The sequence below is a fragment of the Sorex fumeus genome, unplaced genomic scaffold, assembly GCF_029834395.1.
Source record: "Sorex fumeus unplaced genomic scaffold, SorFum_2.1 ptg000043l, whole genome shotgun sequence".
In the NCBI taxonomy this organism is placed as follows: Eukaryota; Metazoa; Chordata; class Mammalia; order Eulipotyphla; family Soricidae; genus Sorex; species Sorex fumeus.
This window is the reverse complement of record NW_026606100.1, coordinates 32183194-32206334: the sequence shown is the minus strand read 5'-3', so window position 1 is coordinate 32206334 and position 23141 is coordinate 32183194. Positions and strand designations below refer to the sequence as shown.

At 51.1% G+C, this 23141-nt stretch overlaps 1 protein-coding gene across 2 annotated transcripts in view; it reads right to left on the bottom strand.

Moving 5' to 3' along the window:
- The window catches only part of CNNM2 (cyclin and CBS domain divalent metal cation transport mediator 2), a 157222-nt gene that overhangs the window by 16247 nt on the left and 117834 nt on the right, over positions 1 to 23141 (bottom strand). For both annotated transcript variants that reach the window (XM_056120985.1, XM_056120986.1), the window contains exons 2-3: positions 3687 to 3830; positions 368 to 505 (exon numbers count right to left, since the gene is read on the bottom strand). In XM_056120985.1, the coding sequence (XP_055976960.1) occupies positions 368 to 505; positions 3687 to 3830 (282 nt within the window). The remainder of the gene's footprint in view (positions 1 to 367; positions 506 to 3686; positions 3831 to 23141) is intronic.

The following is a 23141-nucleotide window of genomic DNA, read 5'->3' as shown; positions in this document are numbered from 1 at the left end:
AACACTGGAGGCGTGTCTGGGGGCCACAGAAGATACAGGAGACACAGGTGCCTGGTGGGCTGGAAGCAGATGGCCTGGCCTATGTCACATGCAGTGTGGCACTAACATTCATCCTTACCTTTCAGACCAATTTAAAGTTACTGGTCCACCCCTGGCAAATGTCTCAGAGGGTTCATGCCGACACTGAACACGGGAGAGGAGAGAATTTAAAAAAGAAAGGAAAACAAAAGAAAACAAAAAAAAACAAAACACAAAGTGGCATTACTCATCACCCCATTTCCCCGTGTCCACCCGCAGCCCACCCCAGCAGTGGAGGTGGAGGAGGTCGTGAGCGGAGAGAGCCAACGCTGACAAAAGCCACACTTGCCTGTCGCCAGGAAACGGTGCATGGCCAGGAGGAGCTGGGGCGATATTTTAACCTTCATCTCGCTGTCTGTCTGCTTAAAGGCAGAAAAGTCCTGCTTCCTCTCACGGTGGGCCACTTTCTTTTTCGTTCTGTTATCAGCTGTGGGAGGCAGGAGAAAGGGAATGAGTGAAGGCAACGCATCCCCTCAGATCGGGGCTGTTGTGGAATGAGACTGACAGGTTCTCCTGGGGAAAGGCAACGCTGTCACCAGACCGTGCACTTGGTCCCACACACACCACGGACAGTGCTGGGGGGCGCAGAGAGAGCAGCCCGGGAAGCAACGTCTCCCAGCGCAGTGGGGACAGTCCATCTGCCACGTGAGGCACAGGTGCACAGGGACATGGAAAACACAAGTGCCACTGGAGATACAGGAGACACAGGGGTCTTGGACCCCACCTCATGGAGGAACCAAAGCCCCAGCACAGAGAGAAAACCAACCCACCAGCAACCAACCAAAGCTCCCCAAGGAGAACCTGCCCGCAGAGCAATGCACTGTCATGGTCACGGCTGACGGTTTCCTCTCCCCCTCTCCCGTGAACGCCACCGATCCTCAAGGTTGAATCAACCTGAGGAAACATGGTCTGAAAATGACCTTAGGGAAGGGCTGGATGATAAAACCTGGTCTTGGCTATGACCACTCAGCTGTCTGTGGGCCAGAGCACGCCTCTGGGAAAGGATGGGCCGGGAACGTTTTATTAAAGAAAAAAAAAATTTTTTAATTGAGGCACCGTGACTTACGAAGTTATTCATGATCGAGTTTCAGGCATCCAACAAGCCGACCCCCATCCCTTCACCAGTGCCCCAGTTTCCTTCCCGCTCCCAGCCTACCTCTACAGCAGGTGTTTCCCCCCTTTCTGGGTTCATAATCCTGTGACTGACAGGGTTTCCTGCAGAATCCAGATGCTCCCCAGTACCTCGTCCTGCTCTGGGGGTCCCTTCCCTCCGTCATCTCCTCCTGTCTGATTTCACCCCTGCGACCCTTGGCCCCATGTAAACTTCCTCCTGAGACCAGTCCTCAGGCGCGCAGCTCCTGTTCCCTCTGGGGATCTACCATTCCCCTACCAGGTTTCTTTACATTCAGGTTGGATGTGACATTTGAATTCAATGTAATTTTCCGTGTCAACAATCAGTCTTGATTATTTTCAACAACGTGAACCTATTTTAAAATCCAAATCCAAATCCCCCTCTCTGAGCGCGTGGTGCTGCGGGTATAGAGGCCCAGCTTCCCGGGACCACAGTCCGGCCGAACCCTGGTCTGGGAAGCGTCTGCTGCCGTTTTCAGTCTTCCTCAGGACAAAGGATCAAGAAGAAGAAACGGGGCTGAGCCGCCCGGGTGCGCGAGAGACCTCTGCGGGCGGCAGGGAAGCTGACCTTTGTTTGGCCGGGAGGCAGCCCGGCACTGAGTTTTCTTCTGTCTCGATGTCTTTTGAAAATCAACAGTACAGATCAAAACCCACAGCGACAATAACAATAACAACAAAAAGTATACACCAATAGCAAACTTGTGCCCAAGCTCCTCTCTAGATCAGCAATAGAGGGGCCGGAGCGATAGTGTGGCGGGAAGGACATTTGGCTGGAGATAATATAAGATTAGGGAACTTGCTGTATATGTAGTCACACACCAGTTCAATCCCTGCTGCCCCTGCACCACTGGGGTCAGCCCTGGAGGTGCCTGAGCACCAAGGAGTGGCCTGAGTAACCCCCCTGCACCACAGGGCTCAGCCACAACTGTGAGCCCCTGCACTGGCCACCGGCCCGCTGGACAAGAACTGTAGAGAAGGGGCCCAGGTCTCCTAAGCATCACCTGGGAGACACCCCCCTCAAAAAACCTGCAACTACAGTTCAGCGCTTCACGTGAGTCATGTCTGGCACACATCTGTAGGAGGTCGGCCCACAGGAAGGGTCACCTTAAGTACAAAGTAAAATCGTCCAAAACTCTAAATTCTGGGCAAACACAGAATTCCACAGAGACGCATGGTATGGAACAGTCACTAGGAGGAAGGGTGAGAAGAACTGAAAGACAACAACCAGAAGATTCTCGGCTGTTCTAACAAACTCCAGTGTCAGAAGGAAAAGAACACCCAGGACAGGGCAGGGTTCTGAGCCCCGGGCAGACGTGAGAAGAAACAGGCCATGTTTTTGGAAGCAGGTCATCAGTTCAGGGGGAAGTGTACTCTCCAAGGAGGCACCATCAGGCTCCATGTTCAAATGAGCACGTTGCCGTTCGACAGTTCAGCTTGGAGCAATATGAGTTTTGTCCTGGGTTCCCCAGGTCATGTGAAGTTCATTCCCACAAAGTTATGTTTAAAAGTCAAGTGTAGGGGCTGGAGCGATAGCCCAGTGGGTAGTCATTTGCCTTGCACAGACTGACCCGGGTTTGATTCCCAGCATCCCATATGGTCCCCCGAGCATCGCCAGGAATAATTCCTGAGTGCATGAGCCAGGAATAACCCCTGTGCATTGCTGGGAGTGACCCCCCAAAAGCAAATACATCAATATTTAAAAATTAAAAAAATCAAAGTCAAGTGTAGCCCACTTTTCCTCCCCTGCCTCTGAACGCCCCAAATTTCTCAGGTCTGGGGCCGCCATTAGCTTCAGGCAACCCTTAAGCCCAGTAGTTCTCAGGGCACGTCAAGCTCTGGATTCTTGCTGTGGACTCCAATAAGCCAGATTCAATACTCAGTCCACGAGCAGACTAACTCCTGCACAAACCAGTGTGCTCTGCTTCTTCCTCTGGTCTGCTCCAGGCCATCCCTCCTGTCCCCTTCACCTTTCCGTGGCCTCTCATGAAGACCCTCTGGCCTACCCCGGGCCCTGGCTTCTGGAACACCGCCACTGACACAGCTGCCATCCATCAGCCTGGCAACTCCCTCACTGTAAGTACCTGAATTACAGACCTTAACTAGAAACAGAAAAGCATCTAGAACAGTTCAACTATTGTGTCAAATGACAACTGAGTCGATTAACAATTCTTCTTCTCGCAGTAAAATAAAAGTAACCCCCAAATAGTAAGTAAGTCCCCAAGAGTGGACTTTCTATTAAGGTCAATACAAGTTCCATGCTCAGCAGTTGCCGGCTTCATGAAAACAGATCAATAAAGCACTGCCACTCGACATGACCGGATCTGTCCTTTCGTGGCCCCCAATGGAGGGTCGGGGACACACAGCAGCCCACAGCCCAGGTTCATGCTTAATCAGAAACAGAGCCATGGCAGACGACTCACAAAGGACACGACAGAACAGGCAAAGGCGGGGACAGCAGCAGTTGGATGGCTACTCACTGTACAGATCCGTTTCGTCCAGAATCTCGGACTTGATGATCTCTTCGATGACATCTTCTAAGGTGACGATGCCCAGGACTTCATAGAAGGGATCGCCCTCCCCCTCGTTGTTGACTCGCTGCACAATGGCCAGGTGCGATTTACCTTCAAAGAAAACCGAAAGAAATACGGCGGAGTCAGTGGCCATCTGCTGAATTTCCAGAACGGGATCAGGATTACTGAAGAGAAACCAACCAGTGAACACGGAGACTGACTAAATCACTCCATTCTGCAGTGGCAGGTGGGGGTGGTCTGGAAACAGCGCCACAAAGGGGCGAGAGCTTGACAGCCAGGGCAGCAAAGCCCGAAGACCCTCGGCCCCGGGCAGGTGCCATGGGGCATGGGAGCACAGCGCCTCCTGGTTGCCTCTTGGCCAGCACAGCGAGGTCTCTGGGCCCCCAGGGTGCCCAGGATTCCTCTGGGAGGTCAGCAAGGTGAGAGTGTTTTTTCGCGCTGTAGAAGTGCTCCTGGCACTGCTGAGACAGCCCAGAACACACACACACACACACACACACACACACACACACACACACACATACACACGCACGTGAGTGCTTGCTTGCATTCAGGAAGAGGCACAGAACTTTGTGATGCAAGCAACCTTGATGAAACAGAAGGAAGAATTTATTTCATGAAACCCTTTTTTTCTTGGGGGGCTGGTCACATTGGGCAGTAGCAGGAGTCACACCCAGTGGAGCGTGAAGTGCTAGATACGAAACCTGGGCCTCCAGGCACCTGTCTCAAGACTCAGGTGACCAAATGGCAGATGTGAGAAGATACTTGTCCTGCTTTCATCAGTTAGTGGCGTTTGCTTACCCGCTTTTCTTACTATCACTTTTATGCGTAAGAATCACTACTGGGCTTTGAGAGTCTGACATTTTCTTTAAAATTAAAAAAAAGGGCCTTTTAAATCAAGGGAAAAAAATAGATGGATTTGCTGCCAATTAAATGGCAACTTTTCCGGGAAAATCAGAATTTGGGGAAACTTAAATCCACTTCCACCAGGTTGAATGGGTTTCGGTGAGGATTTTTCTGATGAGACAGTTGTTGCTTCAGGGGTGTGAGGGAGGAATCTACAGTGGTGCTTACTCCTGACTCTGTGCTCAGGGATCACTCCTGGGGGGGGCTCGGGAAGGACTAAATGTTATGTTGGGGACTGAACTGGGGTGAGCTGTATGTAAGGTAAGTTGCCTTAGTCCCTTACTTAACTGGCTCCCAAGATAGGGATTGCTTTAACAAAAAAGTGACTTTTTAAAAATACCGAATCATGTGGTTTTAGGTTTTTTGTTTTTTTTAAACCTGCATAACTCAGCAGACCAGGATTTTCCAGACAACTGTGGCAATGCTATTACCGTTATGCCCGAGTGAACCACCTCTCGCAGGGCCGGGCAGAGCCAGGGGCTGCGGCCGGGAAAGGGGCTCCAGGCAGGGCGTGCTTCGCAAGCGTGATGCCTGGGGTTCAACCCAGGACACGAGAGGACCGGGGGAGGGGAGTGTTTCACAGGGGCCATATCGGGCAGGGCTGGGACCAGGCCGTGTCAGTACTGAGATAAACTTTTACTTTGGACTGACACACTGCCGAGCGTGGAGCAAGCTCCTGCTTCCGCTGTGCTGGGCCTCCCTGCTGGAGGATCTCACATTTCCTTAATGGATTTGCCAGAACTTAAGAAAGCGACAGGTTCGTTACTAGTAAGCTCCAGACTTTATTTGGATTGCACCAGTTTCCCCATCAATGTCCTCTTTCTGTTCCAAGATGCTATTCAGAGCAGCACTTTGGATTCAGCTGACATTTTTCCTGGCCTCTGGTCTGTGAGTTAGTCTTGTGTATTTCTTACATATTTTGGGGCGAAGGGGACGCTCCCAAGTGGGGCTTAGGGTACCTGGGGCCACTCCTGGCTATTTCTGGCACCTGGTCTAGAGGTTCAATGCTGGGCCTTAGGGCGTGGCTCTGCTTGGGCTGTGATGTCAGGGACTACTGTGATCCAGAGCCTCCAGAACTACCCAGTGCTGGGGGAGGGGGGAGGGACTGAGAGGATAGGATTGTTCTGGGTTCGGCTGCGTGCAAGGCAAGTGTCTCATCTCCTGTACTGTCTGCCAGATCCCTTGTTCCTTACTTTTTAATAACCCAGTCACTGAGCACTGGCCAGGATCCCAGACAGTGATCTCTGATGTGGCTGGCTGGTTCTCTCAGGACTGGATTACACGGGGCTTGTGCGTCTCCAGCACCAGCCTCTCTGGGCCAACCATGGGACGGTGGTGCTCAGCCTCACCCCCCGGTCAGTTTCCTGGGCTTCTCCACTGTAAAATCACTCATTCCCCACTCTAGTCCACTCACCTGTCGGGCAGATGGGGGGTGGGCGGGGACTAGACTCTACTTCCTGGGAAGGGGGAGTATTCTGTATATCACCTAGGATTCTTCTGTAAGGAAGATTTCAGTCCAAGGAATTTTGATATGACAGTGGACCCACTCCACTTGGTATAGATTCAGATTGCAACGATTTTTTAAAAATTTTTGGGTCACACCTGGAGATGCTCAGAGGTTACTCCTGGCCTTGCACTCAGGAATTACTCCTGGCGGTGCTCAGGAGACCATATGGGATGCTGGGAATCAAACCTGGGTCAGCCATGTGCAAAGCAAATGCCCTGCCTGCTGTACTACTGCTCCAGACCCATTGCAATGATCTTTAAAAAAAATTTTATACACACACACACTCTATGTGTGGAGTCTGCGTCCTATGTTAAAGGTACTATTACACAATTGCACAAAAAGACTTTTAAAATATAGTACCTACAGAGCCAGAGGGATAGGACAGGAGTTAAGGTGCTTGCAAGCACCCGATCCCAGCTTGATCCCCGGCATTTCAGTTGGTCCCTGGAGTACTGCCAGGGGTGATACCTGAGCACAGAGCCTGAACAAGCCTCTGAGCACAGCCAAGTGTGGCCCCAGACCCCCACCCCCAATACACTCCTTTTCCAATTACAGCTGGCCCTGACTAGCATTACATTATATCAATGAGGGAAAAAATATATCTATGCCAACACAAGGGAACGGGTGTTATTCACTGACGAGAAGTGGGAACTGGCCGTGCACAATTCTGAGGCCAGCTGTGACAGTCGCACACTGCAGAGACATGGCAAGCAGACCCCACTGGGTGGCAGATAAGCAAAAAAAGTTTTTCCTGTGAGTTGGTTTTGTTGTTGCTGTTGGTTTAGGGGCCACATCTGGAGGTGCTCAGGGGTTACTCCAGGCTTGCACTCAAGGAACACTCCTGGCAGAGTCGGGAGGGAGACCATCTGGGATGCCGGGGATCGAACCTGGGCTGGCCACGTGCAAAGCAAGTGTCCCCATGCTGTACTGTCGTTCCGGCCCCCTTTTGAGTTTTTACGAAACTTGATTGCGCACTGTGCTACGGCCGCAGAGCCGAGCCCATGCCCCGTGCCCGCGGAGGATGGCAGCCAGCACGCCCATGGGCAAGGCATGTGCGCTACCACTGAGCCGCGTCCCGGTCACCTGTAAAACTGCCCTGCTTGATTTACTGCTGTTCTTTTAAAGTGAGTAAGATGTCTGAAACTTGTTTTCATTTCAAATAAAGTATCTGAAGATAGAATTCGCATGAATTTGAAAGGTCCTTGACTATGGGTTTTTTCTTTCTTTTCTTTTTTCCCTTTTCTCTTCTTTTCTCTCTCTTTTTTAAAAAGAGTTAGTTTAAAGAGATCTGGAGACAAAAAAAAAAATTGAAGACTGCTCCAGGAGCCAGGCGGGCTCTCTGTGGAAGGCCCCTCTGTGGGCACACAGTCCTGAATTTGAACTCTAACACTGCCACTTGTTGGCTGTGACCAGCTGTGTGACCACAAGCATACGATGTGACTTGGGAGTGCCCGTCTCATTTCCAAAGCCAGGTTTCTAGTCATTGATGCCACATGGTGAGTGTCTGAGAAATGTTGGTACCTAGCGAAGACAGTGCCTGGGGTCCACTGGAGATCAGTGAGTGGAAGCTCATTCTCTTACTCAAAGGTGCCGTCAACTTACAGGAAAAGGAAACACTACAGTAAGTGTCTACCAGGATAGAAAGATGCAACACAACGTCAGAAAGATCTTTTAAAATACTAAATGCAGGCTGGCAAGCTGTCAAACCATCCCAAGTAGATCAATTTCCAAGATGAGAACTCTGAGACCTTCTGAAAATGGGGAAGCAGATCCCCCATCCTGCCAGGAGTCTAGCAGCCCATACCCACAACCAACAAAGAAATGGCCCCACTCCACAACCTAACCTCATCAAGTCACCAAATCCTCCCTGTTCCACAGCTCCTGGAGTGCATGGCACAGCACCTCCAAATTTCACAGTACTGACGGGGCAGTTGGAGCCCAGCAAATTTGATGGGAAAGTTGTGCAGAACCCATTAAACTCAACGAGCGAAAATGGTAACGCAGAAGGTTCAACTAGCCCCAACCAGCCCAGTAAATCCTCAGACAATGACCTTAGTAACACCATTGTGAGATACAACAATGATCACAAATTGACTCTCATCGAACTAGTTTTTGATAATTCCATTCGCCATTTTGTTCTAACAAGCAATGGGAAATAAGTGTTTGTGCCTGCCGAGGAGGGCAGGCTTGGTGTGGGGCCGTGGGGGTGGGAAACAGGGGACATTGATGGAGGGAAGGTCACACTGGTGATGGGACTGTTGTTGGAACACTAAATGCCTGAAACAACTGTATTATGAGCAACTCTATACATCATGGTGTTTCAATTAAAATACTACGAAACTGCTAAATGAGTCTCACAAACGCCAAGGCTGATTTTTCCACCCAAAGCATCTGCAACATATCCTTAACATACATACACCCACCTGTATTCTTTTTTTCAAGGCGGGGTTGTTTTTAGGACTGAGGGTAGCAGGGGATCCTTTAACAGTCTAACCTGAAACAAAGCCAGCTAGACAAACAAAAAATGCTCTCTCAAGGCCAGGTCTCATTACGTTCCCAGCACTGGCTTTGCTTCTGTAGGTCTGATCGCCTCTTTCCCCTCCACCTCCGGCCCCTCTCTAAGCAACCATGTCCGGAAGCCTATTAGATTGTTAGACAATTAGGCATTCTAGCAATTTTTCATCCGTGGTGTGCTCACGCTCAAAGAATGAAAATATTTTGAGCAAATGAGGCTAGGAGGGAAACTTATCAGCAATAGATATAAACACCCATCAGGTCAAGTGGACTCTGGGCTCGTCCATTCTGCCTGGTCAGTTTCTCACATCTGCTTTCCCAAGGACCCAAACATACGCAGTTAAAAATTCTTGGTGAATGCTGTCTGTCGAAAGTTAAATTCTTTTGCTATTCCCAGCTTGTGATCATTTAAAAGGAATTTTCCAAAGCAAGGTCTAATATTAGACTCAAAATGAAGTTTCCATTCCACTGAGGCGCTATTCTCACCAAAGTCACTACCGCATAATCAGATTGTCTTGGAGCAATTCGTTTAAATGCAGATGGACATACTTGAAATACCAGCTCTATAGCACCAACAGATCTGACTGCAAAAGGCCATACTCAGACTTAGTCTCTTAAGTTGGACCTCTCAGAAGTTTTTGAAAGTTTCTTTTTTGGAGCTCACTGTAGCCTTTTACACCCCCCCCCCCCCCAACACCACCCCCCACCAATGCTGAACGTTTGCATCTGCCCTGGAGCCACATTCTTTTAGCTTTGGAATTCCTGGTGAGAAGTCCTGTTTTCTGAACCTGCTTCCTGGTGAGCAGTGCAAAAGGAAAGAAAGAAAGAAAGAAAGAAAGAAAGAAAGAAAGAAAGAAAGAAAGAAAAGAAAGAAAGAAAGAAAGGAGAAGAAAGAAAAGACACCTCTGTCTCAAGCTAGCTCTTGGAGAGAAGAAACTGCATGCACCCATTCCAACCTCTTTGCTTCAGGGTACTCTGTCTCCGGTCTCAAGAGTGGGGCAAAGGAAATAACTTTTCGACAATATTGTCCAAAACTAACAATATCAGGTGTTGGAGGAGGTAAAGCAGCATTAAAAGCAGAAAAGCAACTTTGAGGAAACCAATAAAACACAAAACTAAAAACTAAAGAAAAAAAAAACTGGTGATAGATTCTTGATTTCTAAAGAATGAAAACACAGGGGCTGGAGAGATAGTACAGTGGGTAGGGGGGTTGCCTTGCAGGCGACTGACGGAGGTCCTATCCCTAGCACCACATATAGTCTCCTGGACCCTGCCAGGAGTTTGAGTCCTGAGCACAGAGCCAGGAGAAAACCCTGAGCACAGGTGGGTGTAGCTCCAAAACCACCCCCCCAAAAAAAAGGGAAAAAAGAAGGAACAGATATTAGACAAATATGCAAGCGTAGGCATTGAATAATCCACAATTGTAACATAGAGATGAACTCTACAAAGTAATTAGCCAAGAACCGCTGTCCTGAGCAGGCCTTGGAGAGCGCCCTTTCAGGCCAACGTACGGCATTCTGTAAAACTGTCCTGAAATCTAACCTCTCCCTCCAAATCTGGTTCTACAAAAAAGGGAAAGGGTTACTAAAATCACTGAACCAGGGACAGAGGACTAGATGACTGATGACCAGTTTCAAAGGAATATGCTTCCATTCAAACTCAGAACTACAAGCAAGTTGCTAAGAAATAACCCCTTAGACCATCTCCCTGAAACTGCTCTGAGCGCAAGGCAAGGCACCCACACCAATAAAATGATGAAAACTTGTCTTCAATCTATTCCTGGTAAAATCAGGATTAAGGGCCAGAGAGCTAGGACAATGGGTAAGCACTTGCCTTCACCCAGTCTCCCCAGGTTCAATCCCCAGCACCCCATCTGGCCCCTCAGCACTGCACCAGGAGTGATCCCTGAGTACAGAGCCAGGAGTAAGCCCAAAGCACAGTCAGATAGGGCTCACTATAACAATAAAATCGGGGTCAGATTTCTGCCTCTGCCTGCTCCCAGACTCAGGTGGGACGGTTTCTTGTTCACCTCCTCTCAGGGCTGGTACGCCTGCTCACAGTGGCAGCAGGCTGTCACACCTGCAATCCCGGGCTCTGAATGACAGCTACCACGTGTATTTTGATGGGTAGAAGGAACTAGTGATTAGGCTGACAATGGGAACCTGCAATTGCCTGATGACAGTTACAGACTCCGTGTCTGTAACAGAAACATGATGTCAGGGAGTTAAAAGGCACCGGCAGAGAGACTGCATCAGTGGAGGAAGCCAGCCGAGAGGGTAGAGGAAGCAGGATGGAATCAGGAACAACGTGACACAGCTGTGCTAATAAGAAGTGACAGACAGGAGCCCAGGAGACTTAAGAACGGGAGAGTCAGGGGTCCTCGATACCACTCAAACAGCAGGAGGAAAGCAAACAGTGGGGAAGGTGCTGAGAATCTCCAGCCCCAACAGCTTTAGTCACTGTACGTGCAACGAGCACGGGGCCTGGGCACCATCAGTCTGCACCACAGTGCTGCCTGGTCTCCCTGACGTTGTGCCAAGGCTGGGGCCCAGAGAGCACTGGATGAGTAGCCTCTTGCTTTGAAAGGGCTCTCAGTGCTCTCTCAAAAATGATCACAAAATGGGGCTGGAGTGATAGCACAGCGGGTAGGGCGTTTGCCTTGCACGCGGAAAACCCGGGTTCGATTCCCAGCATCCCATATGGTCCCCTGAGCACCGCCAGGAGTAATTCCTGAGTGCAGAACCAGGAGTAACCTCTGAGCACCGGCGGGTGTGACCCAAAAAACCAAAAAAAAAAAAATCACAAAATAATTCAATAGGCAGGAATCTAGCAAGTTCCTCAGTGAATTCTCAGGAACTAGTGATAAAAGCAAAGAATTTCGGTCTCATGTCTAACAAGCAAGAGGAGAGAGGGGCCCTTTCCATCCTCGGGCTGAAGATAAATCTCTGAGGAAACCAGTTTGTCTATCACTCATCCACATTAAACAGAATGAGATTTACGCAAAGCGCACACAGAGATCAAGTGAGCGACCCAGTGAGACAACGCAGGGGACATCATTCACTGCGGAGTAAAATTTTGGCAGCGGTGAATATTAGCTGGTTTTATTTCCTGTCTGCTATAAAGAGGAACAGTGCTCCCTCCCTTCCTTTTTTGACTGAAAGCCCTGCCAACAGCCCATCCTTCTAGCATTCCAGTCCCCTGCCAAGACCACCTCAGTAAGATTCAGCCCACTGTTACCCACCATTAGCAATCGCCCAGCAAGCGTTTTTCAACCTTTTTATAGCAGCGATGGCGCCAACCCTGGACACTCATCCATGGCCTACCAGCGACAACCAAGGCAGGAGACCAGGCCACTGCATCAGCACAGGTCATCTGTGGGCAGTGGCTGAGACCACTCATTCGCGGATAGCGGGGACCGAGCCTGGTGGCGCCCTTCCTTCAGAATGACCTGGCCAAGGGGCCAGGAACCATTTCCTCTGGAGTTCCATTTCTTCACACCTAGCGTACTTCTCTGCTCAGATTTCAAAAGTCTAGAAGCATCTGTCTTTTGGCAGGGACTGCAGGAACCAGCCACAGATACTTGGCTTTTCCTTCCATCACTTCTAATGTCAGTTTCTCTATGGAAAATGCGCGCCTTTCTAAAACGGCGTGAAACTGAAGCCTGTGCTGGGAGGATGGGGAGCGCAGGGCAGGACTTCCTGTTTGCTTCGTTCTTCCCTCATCCCTGAACTCTGAACTCTGGAAAATTTAAGTTCTCTTTTCATTCCTGCGGAGAAGATTTTTATGTGAGTGAACCCTTCTAACTCATAAAGTGTTCATAAAGTCTGAACCCTTGGAAGGCTGCGTGTCAATGAGAGACAGTCACACATTCGTTCATTCACTCAGTAACTTTACCGAACGCCCTTTAGCTGCCAAGCTCCTGCTTTGGGGAACAAAACAGTGGGGGACTTTCTAGCCAGGGTCATAGACGGCGGGAAGCAGATGAAGCACAGTCAAAGTTGAAAGAGAAAAGAGAAAAAGAAGGGGCTGGAGAGATAGCACAGCGGGTAGGGTGTTTGCCTTGCACGCAGCCAAGCCGGGTTCGATTCCCAGCATCCCGTATGGTCCCCTGAGCACCGCCAGGAGTGATTCCTGAGTGCAGAGCCAGGAGTAATCCCTGTACATAGCCGGGTGTGACCCAAAAAGCAAAAAAAAAAAAAAAAAAGAGAGAGAGAGAAAAAGAAGTGGAGAGTCCCAAAGACCGCAACGCAGGGAGCAGAGGGTCCTTGCCTGGCATTTGGTCAACCAGGCTTCCATCCCTGGCCCCACACATGGTCCCCTGAACCCAGGAGTCACCCCTGAGCACAAAGCCAGGAATAAGCCCTGGACACACATGGATGAGGCCCCCCCCCCCAAACAAAACACAACAACAACAAACTTTAAAAAGAAAGCAAACTGGATTATTTAGGAGGTGTCACGGAGAAAGAAAGGCAGGCTGGCATTACAGGGACCACCTGCACTGGAGGGTGACAGGGTGCTGGTCCAGTGGCATCTCAGCAAAGCGGAGGGCAGCAGAGGCGGAGGGGCATGGGCAGGGGTGCCAGGTGGAGGGGGAGCTGCGCCTGAGAAGAGCAGCGGGGCCAGCGCAGTGAACACGGGGGTGGGGGGAGGGCAGAGGGGAGCATCTGCGGGGAGGCGTGAGTTGCTGGAATGTTCTGAGTAGAAGAGTGACATGATCTATGTTATGTCTTAAAGGTCACTCCGGCGACTGTGCTGACAAAAGTCTCCGCAGGTGGGAGAGGGGCAGCAGTGGGAAAGGCAGAAAAAGGAAAACAGGAGCCAGGAACAGGGAAACACTGTCCAGAAATGATTTCAAAGTGAGCTTCCCACAGAGGGGGCACTGGGACATGGTGGACGAAGTGGACACTCTTTTTTTTTTAAGTAAAGAGATTTTTATTTAGAGGGTTTCTGAAGGTGTGGAAGGAGAGAGAATAACGGGGGGGGGGGGGAGAGAGAGAGAGAGAGAGAGAGAGAGAACTGAGAAATGTGCTCGAGAGAACCCAGGCTTCTCCAAGGGCGTAAAGAGCCCCTACACACATCCCAGCATTAGACACGAAAGCACGAACGTAGACATCTCAAGAAGGGAGATGCGGGGCGACACGTGTGCTCGGGCACCACATGTGCTTGGCCACATGGGCGCAAGCAGCACATGGGCCTGGGCAGCATATACGCCCAAAGTGAACACTCTTGCAGAGGGTGTAGGACTGGGATGTTGGACACATGAAACCCTACCGTGAACAGTTATTGCCAATCATGGTGCCTTGGATAAAATTTAGAAAGGAAAAAAAATAAAATTATTTCAAGGCGGGGGAGGTGGCTCAAAGGGCCTGAGCACGAGTGTTACATCTGAGGATCCTGGGCTGGACCCCTGACACCACCTGAGCCCCTGGGAACCACCAAAACAGAAATCAAACGGCTTCAGCCAGGAAGCTGGCTCGAGGATTGGCGGGCACAAGGCCTGGCTATCCCCCAGCCCCCTCCTCAGCACAGGGATTGGAGCCGGAGCAGGACCCGGCTGCCCCTCTCCGTCCGCTGCCCCCCCCCACTCAAAACCCTTCTCCTGCCTTCTACGCAGGAAGAGCCTACGATGGCGGCCTGATCCAAGTGACATGAGGCTGGCTCTAGGCTTTCATGGTTTAGGGAAGGCCAGAATCGCCTGTTACTGAGGAAGGAGGGGCGACGCGGGCTCAAGTAAGCACAGCTGGGAGGAGGTAGGGAGGGAGGGACGGACAGCAGGAGGGGACAGACCCCGGGAAGGGGGAAGCCAGTGCTGCTCGGGACAGGCTTGTCAAACCAGCCGTCCAGAATTCAAGGCCGGGAACAGAGATTCAGAGCATAGATGTGGGGAGGCAGAAACCCTACGAAGCCCGGCTCTGGACAGGAGCCGAGAGAAAGATTGACCAGCACCACCTGGCATGTGCCACGGCAGCTTCAGAGACAGAGAAGATGAGACAGAACCCAAAAGGAAATGACATCATTGTCACAGGATAAGGGGTAAGGAGAGAAGGAAAAGACAGTGTGTTGGAAGAAAACAAATATATTTTAAAAAATAAAAATAACAACCTCAAGGAGCAGAAAGGAGTCAAAAAAATCAATTGCAGGGGCTGGAGTTAAATAGTACAGCAGATAAAGGCGCTTGCCTTGCACGTAGCCAACCCAGGTTCAATCCCCGGCAGCCTGCAGGGTCCCCTGAGCTGCCCAGGAGTGACCCCTGGGCACAGAGCCAGGAGTAAGCCTTGAAAAGGGACGGGTGTGGCCCCCGAACAAAAAGCAGTCAACTGCTGCCCAAAGGCCATGAAGGGGGTGTGTGTGTGTATGTGGGGGGTGGGGGGGTGACAAAGCCCCACCAAGTCAGGCCAGGCAGCAGCAGACCAGGGACCACCCTGGAGTGTCCCCAGGGCCCCGCAGAGAAAAGCCCTGTGACAGGAGGACAGAGGGTCTTTCCCCTCCAAACCACACCTCTGTCCCTAAGTGCTCACTTCCAGAAATGACACCCACAACCATGCCAGGCACTCAAGCTTTTTCAGCTCAAACCCTGTCTCTCCTCCCTGCATCCTTCCCCTCCAGCCGTGTCTCTTCCTTGTGATGCAGAACGAAGGCCAGGGAGGCCCAGCCCACACGTCTCTCCCCATGTGCACCCTGGGGGACACCCACCCCCCCAGGAAGGAAGAGCAGGGCTGGGGCTCAACAGTGGGCTACGGGGGACCCCGGGGCAGCCAGGAGGGCACAGGCCTGACGGGAGCCTCTCCCCTCCGCTCTTGGCTGAGAGCAGGGCCCGAGAGAGCCCACAGATGTCGGGTCCCAAGCCTGGGGGAGCTGAGCAGGCCCCTGTAAGACGGCACACGCATGTCCCGTGAGAAAAACACAGCAGGCAAGAGGCATCTCTCCTGGGAGAGAAACGGACAGGTGGCCGGAGCGGGCGGAACGAAAACAGCCGCCAATTTCCTGCTTGCGGCCTGCACCTGCACCTCAATACGCAGCAAGTTTGGCTGGAAGGCTGTCCATGCAAGGGGCCTGGGGCCGACTCATCGTGTCCCATCTTTCCCTCAGCGAGTCTGGAAACATCCGGCCCTCCAGCATCTCCCCGGCATCTCCAGACAGGAGAGGAACAAGAAACCACAGGAGAAACCTGGGCCTGGGATTCAGAAGCGCAGGTTTCCCACCAACGACCCGGTCAAGGAGAACAGGGAAGTGAGGGGTTTTTGTTTGTTTGCTTTTGGGGGACACCTGGCTGATGCTCGGGGCTTACGCCTGGCCCCGCACTCAGGAATCACTCCTGGTGGTGCTTGGAGGACCCTGTGGAGTGCCAGAGATGGAACCTGCATCGGCTGAGTGCAAAGCAAGCGCCCTGCCAGCTATACTGTGGTTCCAGCCCTAAGGGGGCAGGGGGGATTAAAGGCTGTCAGAACTAGGTCCCCGACAGCCCCATCACCAGGACTCCAACAGTCCAACCAACGACAGCGTCCGGCTCTCTGGACTCGGAACCTCTGTGTTTTCAATGGGCGGGAGGGAGTCAGCGGTCACAGTAGCCGGCCCCTGCACCCACATGGCTCCAATATGTAGCCACAGTTGCAGCCATCGGGACAACCAGGGAGTGCCTGCGCCTGGCAGCCACACTGCTTCCAACGAGCCCTCGCCACAAGCCCCGTCACACAACCACGACAGGGCATTTTCTCACAGACTTCTGCAGTGAACTCGCGGATGAACTCTTCCACTGGCCTTGCATGTCTTCCACTGGTAATAGATCTAAATTTGTAACGGCTTAATAGGCCTAAGGAGAGGCAGTAATATTTCACTGAGGGAGCTGTCACCTTGAAAACCACATTTTTGTGGGGTTTGGAGGACTTTTTCTTCTCCTTTTTTTTCTTAAATCTGACCATCCCCACTAGAGTTAAGAGCATTTTTTCCAATTGAATTTTCCCACCATAAAATACACCAGAAAAATGACATGGATCTTAAAATAGTCCTATAAAAACAATACGGGAGTATATATATAGAAGCAATTGCTGTATATAGCAGTTGCTGGTTTTAAAGTGATGATAAGTGTTGCTATTCTGGGAGACAAAAGCCCCCTTTCACCAAAATTTTTACTACTTCCAAAAATTCCAGTGGGTTGATCAGTAAGCGGCTGGCTGCGATTTCCTCCAGAGCAGGCATGTGGGGGTCACTCAGCGATTAACAACATCACCCCCATTAGCCAAGGCCTCTGCGGGGATCGGTGGAGTTATCAGTTTCCAAGACACCTAGTGGTTTTGGTGAGGACAGGGGTTTATTTGATGGAGACAATAATTCTGGGGGGGAGGCATTGTGGGGGAAGACTCCAAAGTTTTGCTCAGAGGGCTGGGCCCAGCTTGCTCACTGGTGAGTGGTCCCGTTCTAGGGTCTTCCTAGCCCCAGGTAATTCTCCCTAGGGCACTTCCTCAAGAGAACCCTGAATTCATCCACCAATGCAGTTTTGGGGGAGAGGTCGGCTACCCACTGGCCACGAAAGCTCCAAAAGTAAGACTAAATCACTGAGGTGCTCAGTCTCCCCAACAGGGTTCTGTTGCTCTTTTTGTTTTGGTTTTGGGCCACACTTGGTGATGCTCAGGGCTTACTCTTGGCTCTGTGCTCAGGGATCACTCCTGCCGGGCTTGGGGGACCATATTGGGGCCACCGAACTCAGGTCCATGTGTAAGGAAAGTACCTACCCGCTTCTCCCCCGCCCCGCCCCCTACCCTTCTCGGTACTTTTGTTTTGGGGCCACATCCTGTGGTGCTCTGGGACTACTCCTGTCTCAGTGCTCTTGGATCAATCCCAAAAAGCTCAGGAGACCATGAAGAACTGGCCTCTGCAGGCACAGCATGTACTGCAGCCCAACCACTCAATGACTATTTGGGGCGGGGGGTGGGGTGTTTTAAAAAGGAAAAGTAAAACTTGTGCTTTTGTTGAGTACTGGGTATGATACAAGGACCCCCGAGAAACCTCAAGATCATGTTTCCCAGGGCTGCCCCCCACCAGGCTCCTTTCTATGTGCCCTGGATACCTAATTTCTTAATACTTAAGTGAGTTTGTGCCCACCTCCCCATTTTTAACTGTGTGTGTTTATAATATATCCCTAAAATAGGAATGCCTGAAAGAAAAATTTCCACTTGAAAATACCCTTAAAACAAGTCTAAAATTATTTGCATTTGCAGATATGGTTAAAATATTCTATAGTTGAATGGGTGGATTTCACTACTCCACAAAAATGTCTTGTGCACAGAAATTTAAAAAAAATTTTTTAAAGATACACATTGAAGGCCTAGAGGAAGAGCATAGTAGCTTATAGGACCTGGCTTGCAAGCATATGGTCATGACTTCAAATGCCTGGTGCCCCACATGCACTGGGAAAATCCCGGAAGCTCTGCGGTCTATGATCCCCTGTGTTGCATCTGAGTCAGCTGTTTGAGTCAGCCATCTGCCGTACAACACAAAGGGTACAGCAGCCCCCCAGTGAGCAGGACAGCTAAGAAGATGTGCGGAGGCTACGGCCAGGAAGTATGGCCACTGGTGATCGTGTGTGTGTGTGCACCACCCACACCTGTCACTCATGTGCCTCAGAGCCAGACCATGGCTAATAGGGTGCGGCCCTCTGTGAGCACCGGGGAGCACGGAGGCCAAGCACACGCGTCAGCCTGGATCACGGCAACCACCACATCAAGCGAAGGGAAGGGGAAGGCATTCCTAAAACCAACAGGAAAGAGAGAGGGATCAACGAGAACAGATGCCATCCAGCGAGAACCCTGGGCCCTGTGGCTCAGGTCTTGAGAGTGCGGGAAGGCAGGGCCGCTGTGCCCAAGAACATCAACATTTACATGGCAGGAAATGTTCCTGAGACACGGTGAGACCACAGATGCCTCCCTGGCACGCTGTTGGCAGGCGAGTGCATCCACACAGTTCTCTACATCCCATGATTGTGTCTTTATTTTCAATCTATACAACGTCTGGGGCTACAGGGAACGTCCCCTTTGGCTACAAAGTCCCTCCCGCACATTTTCAGAGGATTCCTTAGGACATTTATTTTAAGGTTTTTGTCTGGCATTGATTCTGGGGTTACAGCCCTTACCTTCTCACCAGTCACCATGACAAAGTGGAGATTCCGTCTACTTACAACACGCCCTGTATTTCACTGAGGACCCAGCCTGTTCTGATAAAACGAAGGGGCGGGGAGGGGGGTGCAGAGAACACAGAGCAATACTAGGGTGATAGTGCAAAACGGTGGAGCACCTGAGACCCCGAGTTAAATCCACAGCATCACAGGGGCCCCCAGGCCCCTCCCAGTGTGGCCATAGGACCATGAAGCACCTCTGCGTCCTGGCTACCAGAATAAAGCTGCACCACACCACAGATCCTGAGCACCAACCCACGAGGCCTGTACAACCAGCCCAATGCGGCCTGGCCCTCAGCACTGAGCCGGGCTGGGGAGCTCCCCAACACCACCACGAAAGCCGTTCTTAAAGGGCCACGCACAGTGGTGCTTGGCCCAAAGGATCAGTGCTGGCCAGAGCGCTTCCATCCAAGCCCTGTCCCCAGCCCCAGACCCCCACGCCCAAACACGTCCTTAGTGAATCCTTGCCTCCTCCACCACAGCCTGCACTTTCCCCACCTGGGGGCTTCGTTCCAGTCAAATACACGCAGGGGCGAACACGGAGCCCTGGGCTAAGTACAGGCAGACGGATCACTTCATAATCGAGCGTCGCTGCCTTTCAGAAGGCGAGTGAGAAACGCTTACTCGTACTATGAACGGATCCTTCGCTTACCCAAATTGGGATTTTTATTGTGAGTTTGCTGCATGTTCGCCTGTAGTCAAGAGAAATGGCGGATTTTGCGTGATTTCCCCCATTTCCGCTGCACCCTCCAGCCTCACAGAACCACTGCAGCCTGGAGTTCTGCCGCCCCGCCAGATATGGCCCAGCATGGAAGCGACACATACACCCCTGCACCCACCCCACAAAGGATGGTTTGCAGAGCCGTTCTGTGAGACACATGCCGAGTTGCGATGGGCACTTTAGTTCCAGTGCGTGCATTGTGACAAATTTTTTTTTTGAGGCTCACAAAATGTCATTTAACAGGAGAGCTTCCCCCTTCTCCCCCTCACCATATTACCAACACCACTGTTTTATGCTCGAGCGGGCCCAGTAACGTCTCCATTGGAGACTTTGTTGTTACTGTGTCTGGCATATTGAATACTCTCGGTAGCTTGCCGGGCTCTCCGAGAGGGGCGGAGGAATCGAACTCGGGTCGGCCATGTTGGCCGCTTGTAAGGCGAACGCCCTACCCGCTGTGCTATCGCTCCAGCTGTTTTATAGGCAGCTTTTTGAAAATCCCAGAGTGGAGCTGAGCCCTGACTGGCTGTGCTAAGCCGGCTCCCTGGGGTCAGCGGATGCTGAATGGGCGGCACGTGGGGAGAGCCTGGGGTGTTCCGGGCTCTGTCTCCTGAATGGCATTTACTTCCCAATGAGATGGGCCTTTCGTGGGTTAACTGGGTGTCTGGATGGAGCACTGACCCAGGTTCTGCTGTGTAACTACAGTCCTCAAGGAGCCAAGGAGAAGTAAGGAGGATTATCCAGGGCGGGTCTGACTGACTGAGGGGCTGCAAGGCCAGGTGAAGGCCTGCTGAGGGGAGAGAAGTTCCACCTGGCTAAACCAGCTGCACCATGCCTGCCCAGGGTCTTCCCTTGCTGACTGAACTTTCTGGAACACCTCTCTGGGACCCTGAGAGACAGTACAGCAGGTGAGGCGCTTGCCCTACATGCAGCCGACCCAGGTTCTGGATGGTTCCCATAGGATTCCCTGAGCACTGCCGGGAGTGATTCCTGAGTGCAGAGCCAGGAGTAAGCCCTGAGCATCATCAGCTGTGGCTCAAAGAAACGAAACAGAAATAAAAACCCCACCCAACACACCCCTCCCTAATTATGTGAGTCTGCTCCTTATAATAAATCACCTAATGGATGGCATGGGTGGGAGACTATATGGGAGCTGGGGGAAGAGGAGTCAAGACAGGAAATGTGGAAAGAGAGGAGGAAAAGAGGGGAGGAGAGACTTCTACTGTTGTGCTTTGTTAAACCGTGACCGATAAACGCAGGGTCCCCGCCACAAGGCTTTAGGACACAGATCCTCCAAGAAAAATACGATCGGACTGCTTCAACTTCCCCGAGCAACACAGTGGATGGCTGGCTGTCTCCGAAGACAAACTACTGTGTGTGTGCCATGCTCGAGAGAGTTCAACAGCTTCCTGGCAGAAACGGCATGTAGATTGATTAGGAGAGAAATGAACTTGGACTAAACACCGGCTGCATTTAAAAGACAAGAGGCCGTGTGCATCCGAGTGGCTGGCCCCATCAGACAGTCTTCAGTTCTCCCCTGCCACAGGCTTCGGGGCCACTGACCACGCACGGGGTCACATTCCCACCACAGCGGCCTGTGCTCTCATGTGCTTGCTCTTCAGTCGTGCTGCCAGAAACCCAGCGTGGAGCAGCTGTGGGAGAGGCCCGTCTTTACGGGCCTTGTTCAATGGCCTACTCAAGTGATGGGTGAGAAAATCTCATGAACCAACACAGTAAAAACAGAAGAGATTTTTCCATTATTGCTCTCTCCCAGAGTATTTAAAGCCTCGGATTTTCCCATCTTTTGGGGAAATATTTTCTTATAAATAGTGAGGCATGCCGGTGGCTCCACATCATCTTTTTTGGTGGTCTGTAACGCCCACTGCATGCCGGCTGGAATGTTTTCCTAGTGCGCGATCGGCAATGGAAAACATGGCTAAGACAAAGGCGGACGTTCAGGCCCCAAGGATGGGAACCTTCTCATCTTTCCCAAGAGACAGGTAGTTCTATAGAACCGAAGGGTTTATTTTGGAACCACGGAGTCTATTTCTGTCTTTCCTTTAGACTCGCGGCCTTTGTAAGATGACGGATGAGGACGGACTGTACTGAGATAATCGTCTAACTCTCACAAAGAGCCCAAGAGCTCCAACTGTCAGATTTTAAAATGAGAAATATATTTTCAAGCTCAGGCCAAATATGAATGTCTTCATTCAATGACTTACTCTCCGTTCCTTATGTCTTAGCTTGTGGACCGATAAGCATCTAGAACTTACCAGGGAACTGCTTAACCACTAAGCCCTAATGTCCTCCCCTAATCACAGAAAACTTTGCTTTGTGGTCTAAACTCTTGAACTTCTTGTTTGATTTCTACAATACAGTGAGAAAAGCCCTCTGAGTATACCAAGTCATATTTGAAAACATGGGTCTCCTGTTAGAGTGAATGAAGTTCACTAATGTGCCAGGAGATGCCACAGACCCGATGCACCACATTTGGCTTTAGAAGCTGCTGTGTCAAAATGCGGGATAAAATCATCGGTTCTTTTCACTTTTTTATTTTTGGGCTACACCTGACAGTGTTCAGGGCTTACTCCTGGCTCTGTGCTTACTCAGGGCTCATTCCTGGCAGCGCGGTGCTGGGGGCTGAACCCAGGTTAGCAGTGTGCAAGGAAAGTACGTGACCTACCTTACTACTTCACTGGCTCTCTCATCAATTATTTTTTAAAACCTTTATACTAAGCAGTTGTTAAAAGAAGAAAGACCTCTTTCCTTTTCTTACCCAAGTCTCCTCTTTTGGGGGGTCCCTGCTGATGACCTCAAGTTGGGATTAGGAGTTGGAGCTACTATGACTTAGATTAGTTATTATATCGCTAATGTAAGTCAATCATAAGTCTGTCATACAGATAATAACCACATAACACAAAAGAAGAACTATCAGAAAGTATCCCCCCAATGGGGCCACTGAATGAACATGTCCTACAAAGTAACTCTGAACGTCTTTATTTCATCTTAAGTCTCCAAAGGAAACGAGGTAGACTTATAACTGCACACACAGGTTATCGTATATGGTCCCGGGAGAAAACGGCCCCCATTCCACCACTGAAACACACTCGGGTCCCCCCAAAAAAGCTTCTTTTGGGTAAAAAATGAGTGAGAACAGAATCCTCGATTGACACTGATGCCTCCCCTGGCCCCACAGCGGACTCCCACGCCCTGCAGCGTCGACGCTGGCCACAGGCCTGGGGACAGCTCACAGCTCCTTCTCATGGCAGCCTGGGGGGAAGCTCCTGAAACCCACTGAAGGGGACCTCTGTCTCTGCACTCAGCACAGTTGTGAGAGCATTTCAACAAGCTCCTCTGAAGATCTGGGCACAGCGGCCAAAGCCACTGCACATGCGATCACGCCTTTGCGTTTTCTTCCCCTCCCGCCCATGTCACAGCCCAAATGCTGCTCCCTGGGACCCTGATCCACAGACTGCCCCATTAGGATGAAGACATCACTGGAGCAGCGAGTTTCCTCCCAATCAGATTATGGCTTCGTACCTCGTATCCTCTGCAGCCTTCCAAGATTCCGGTGCCAGATGTGCCTGG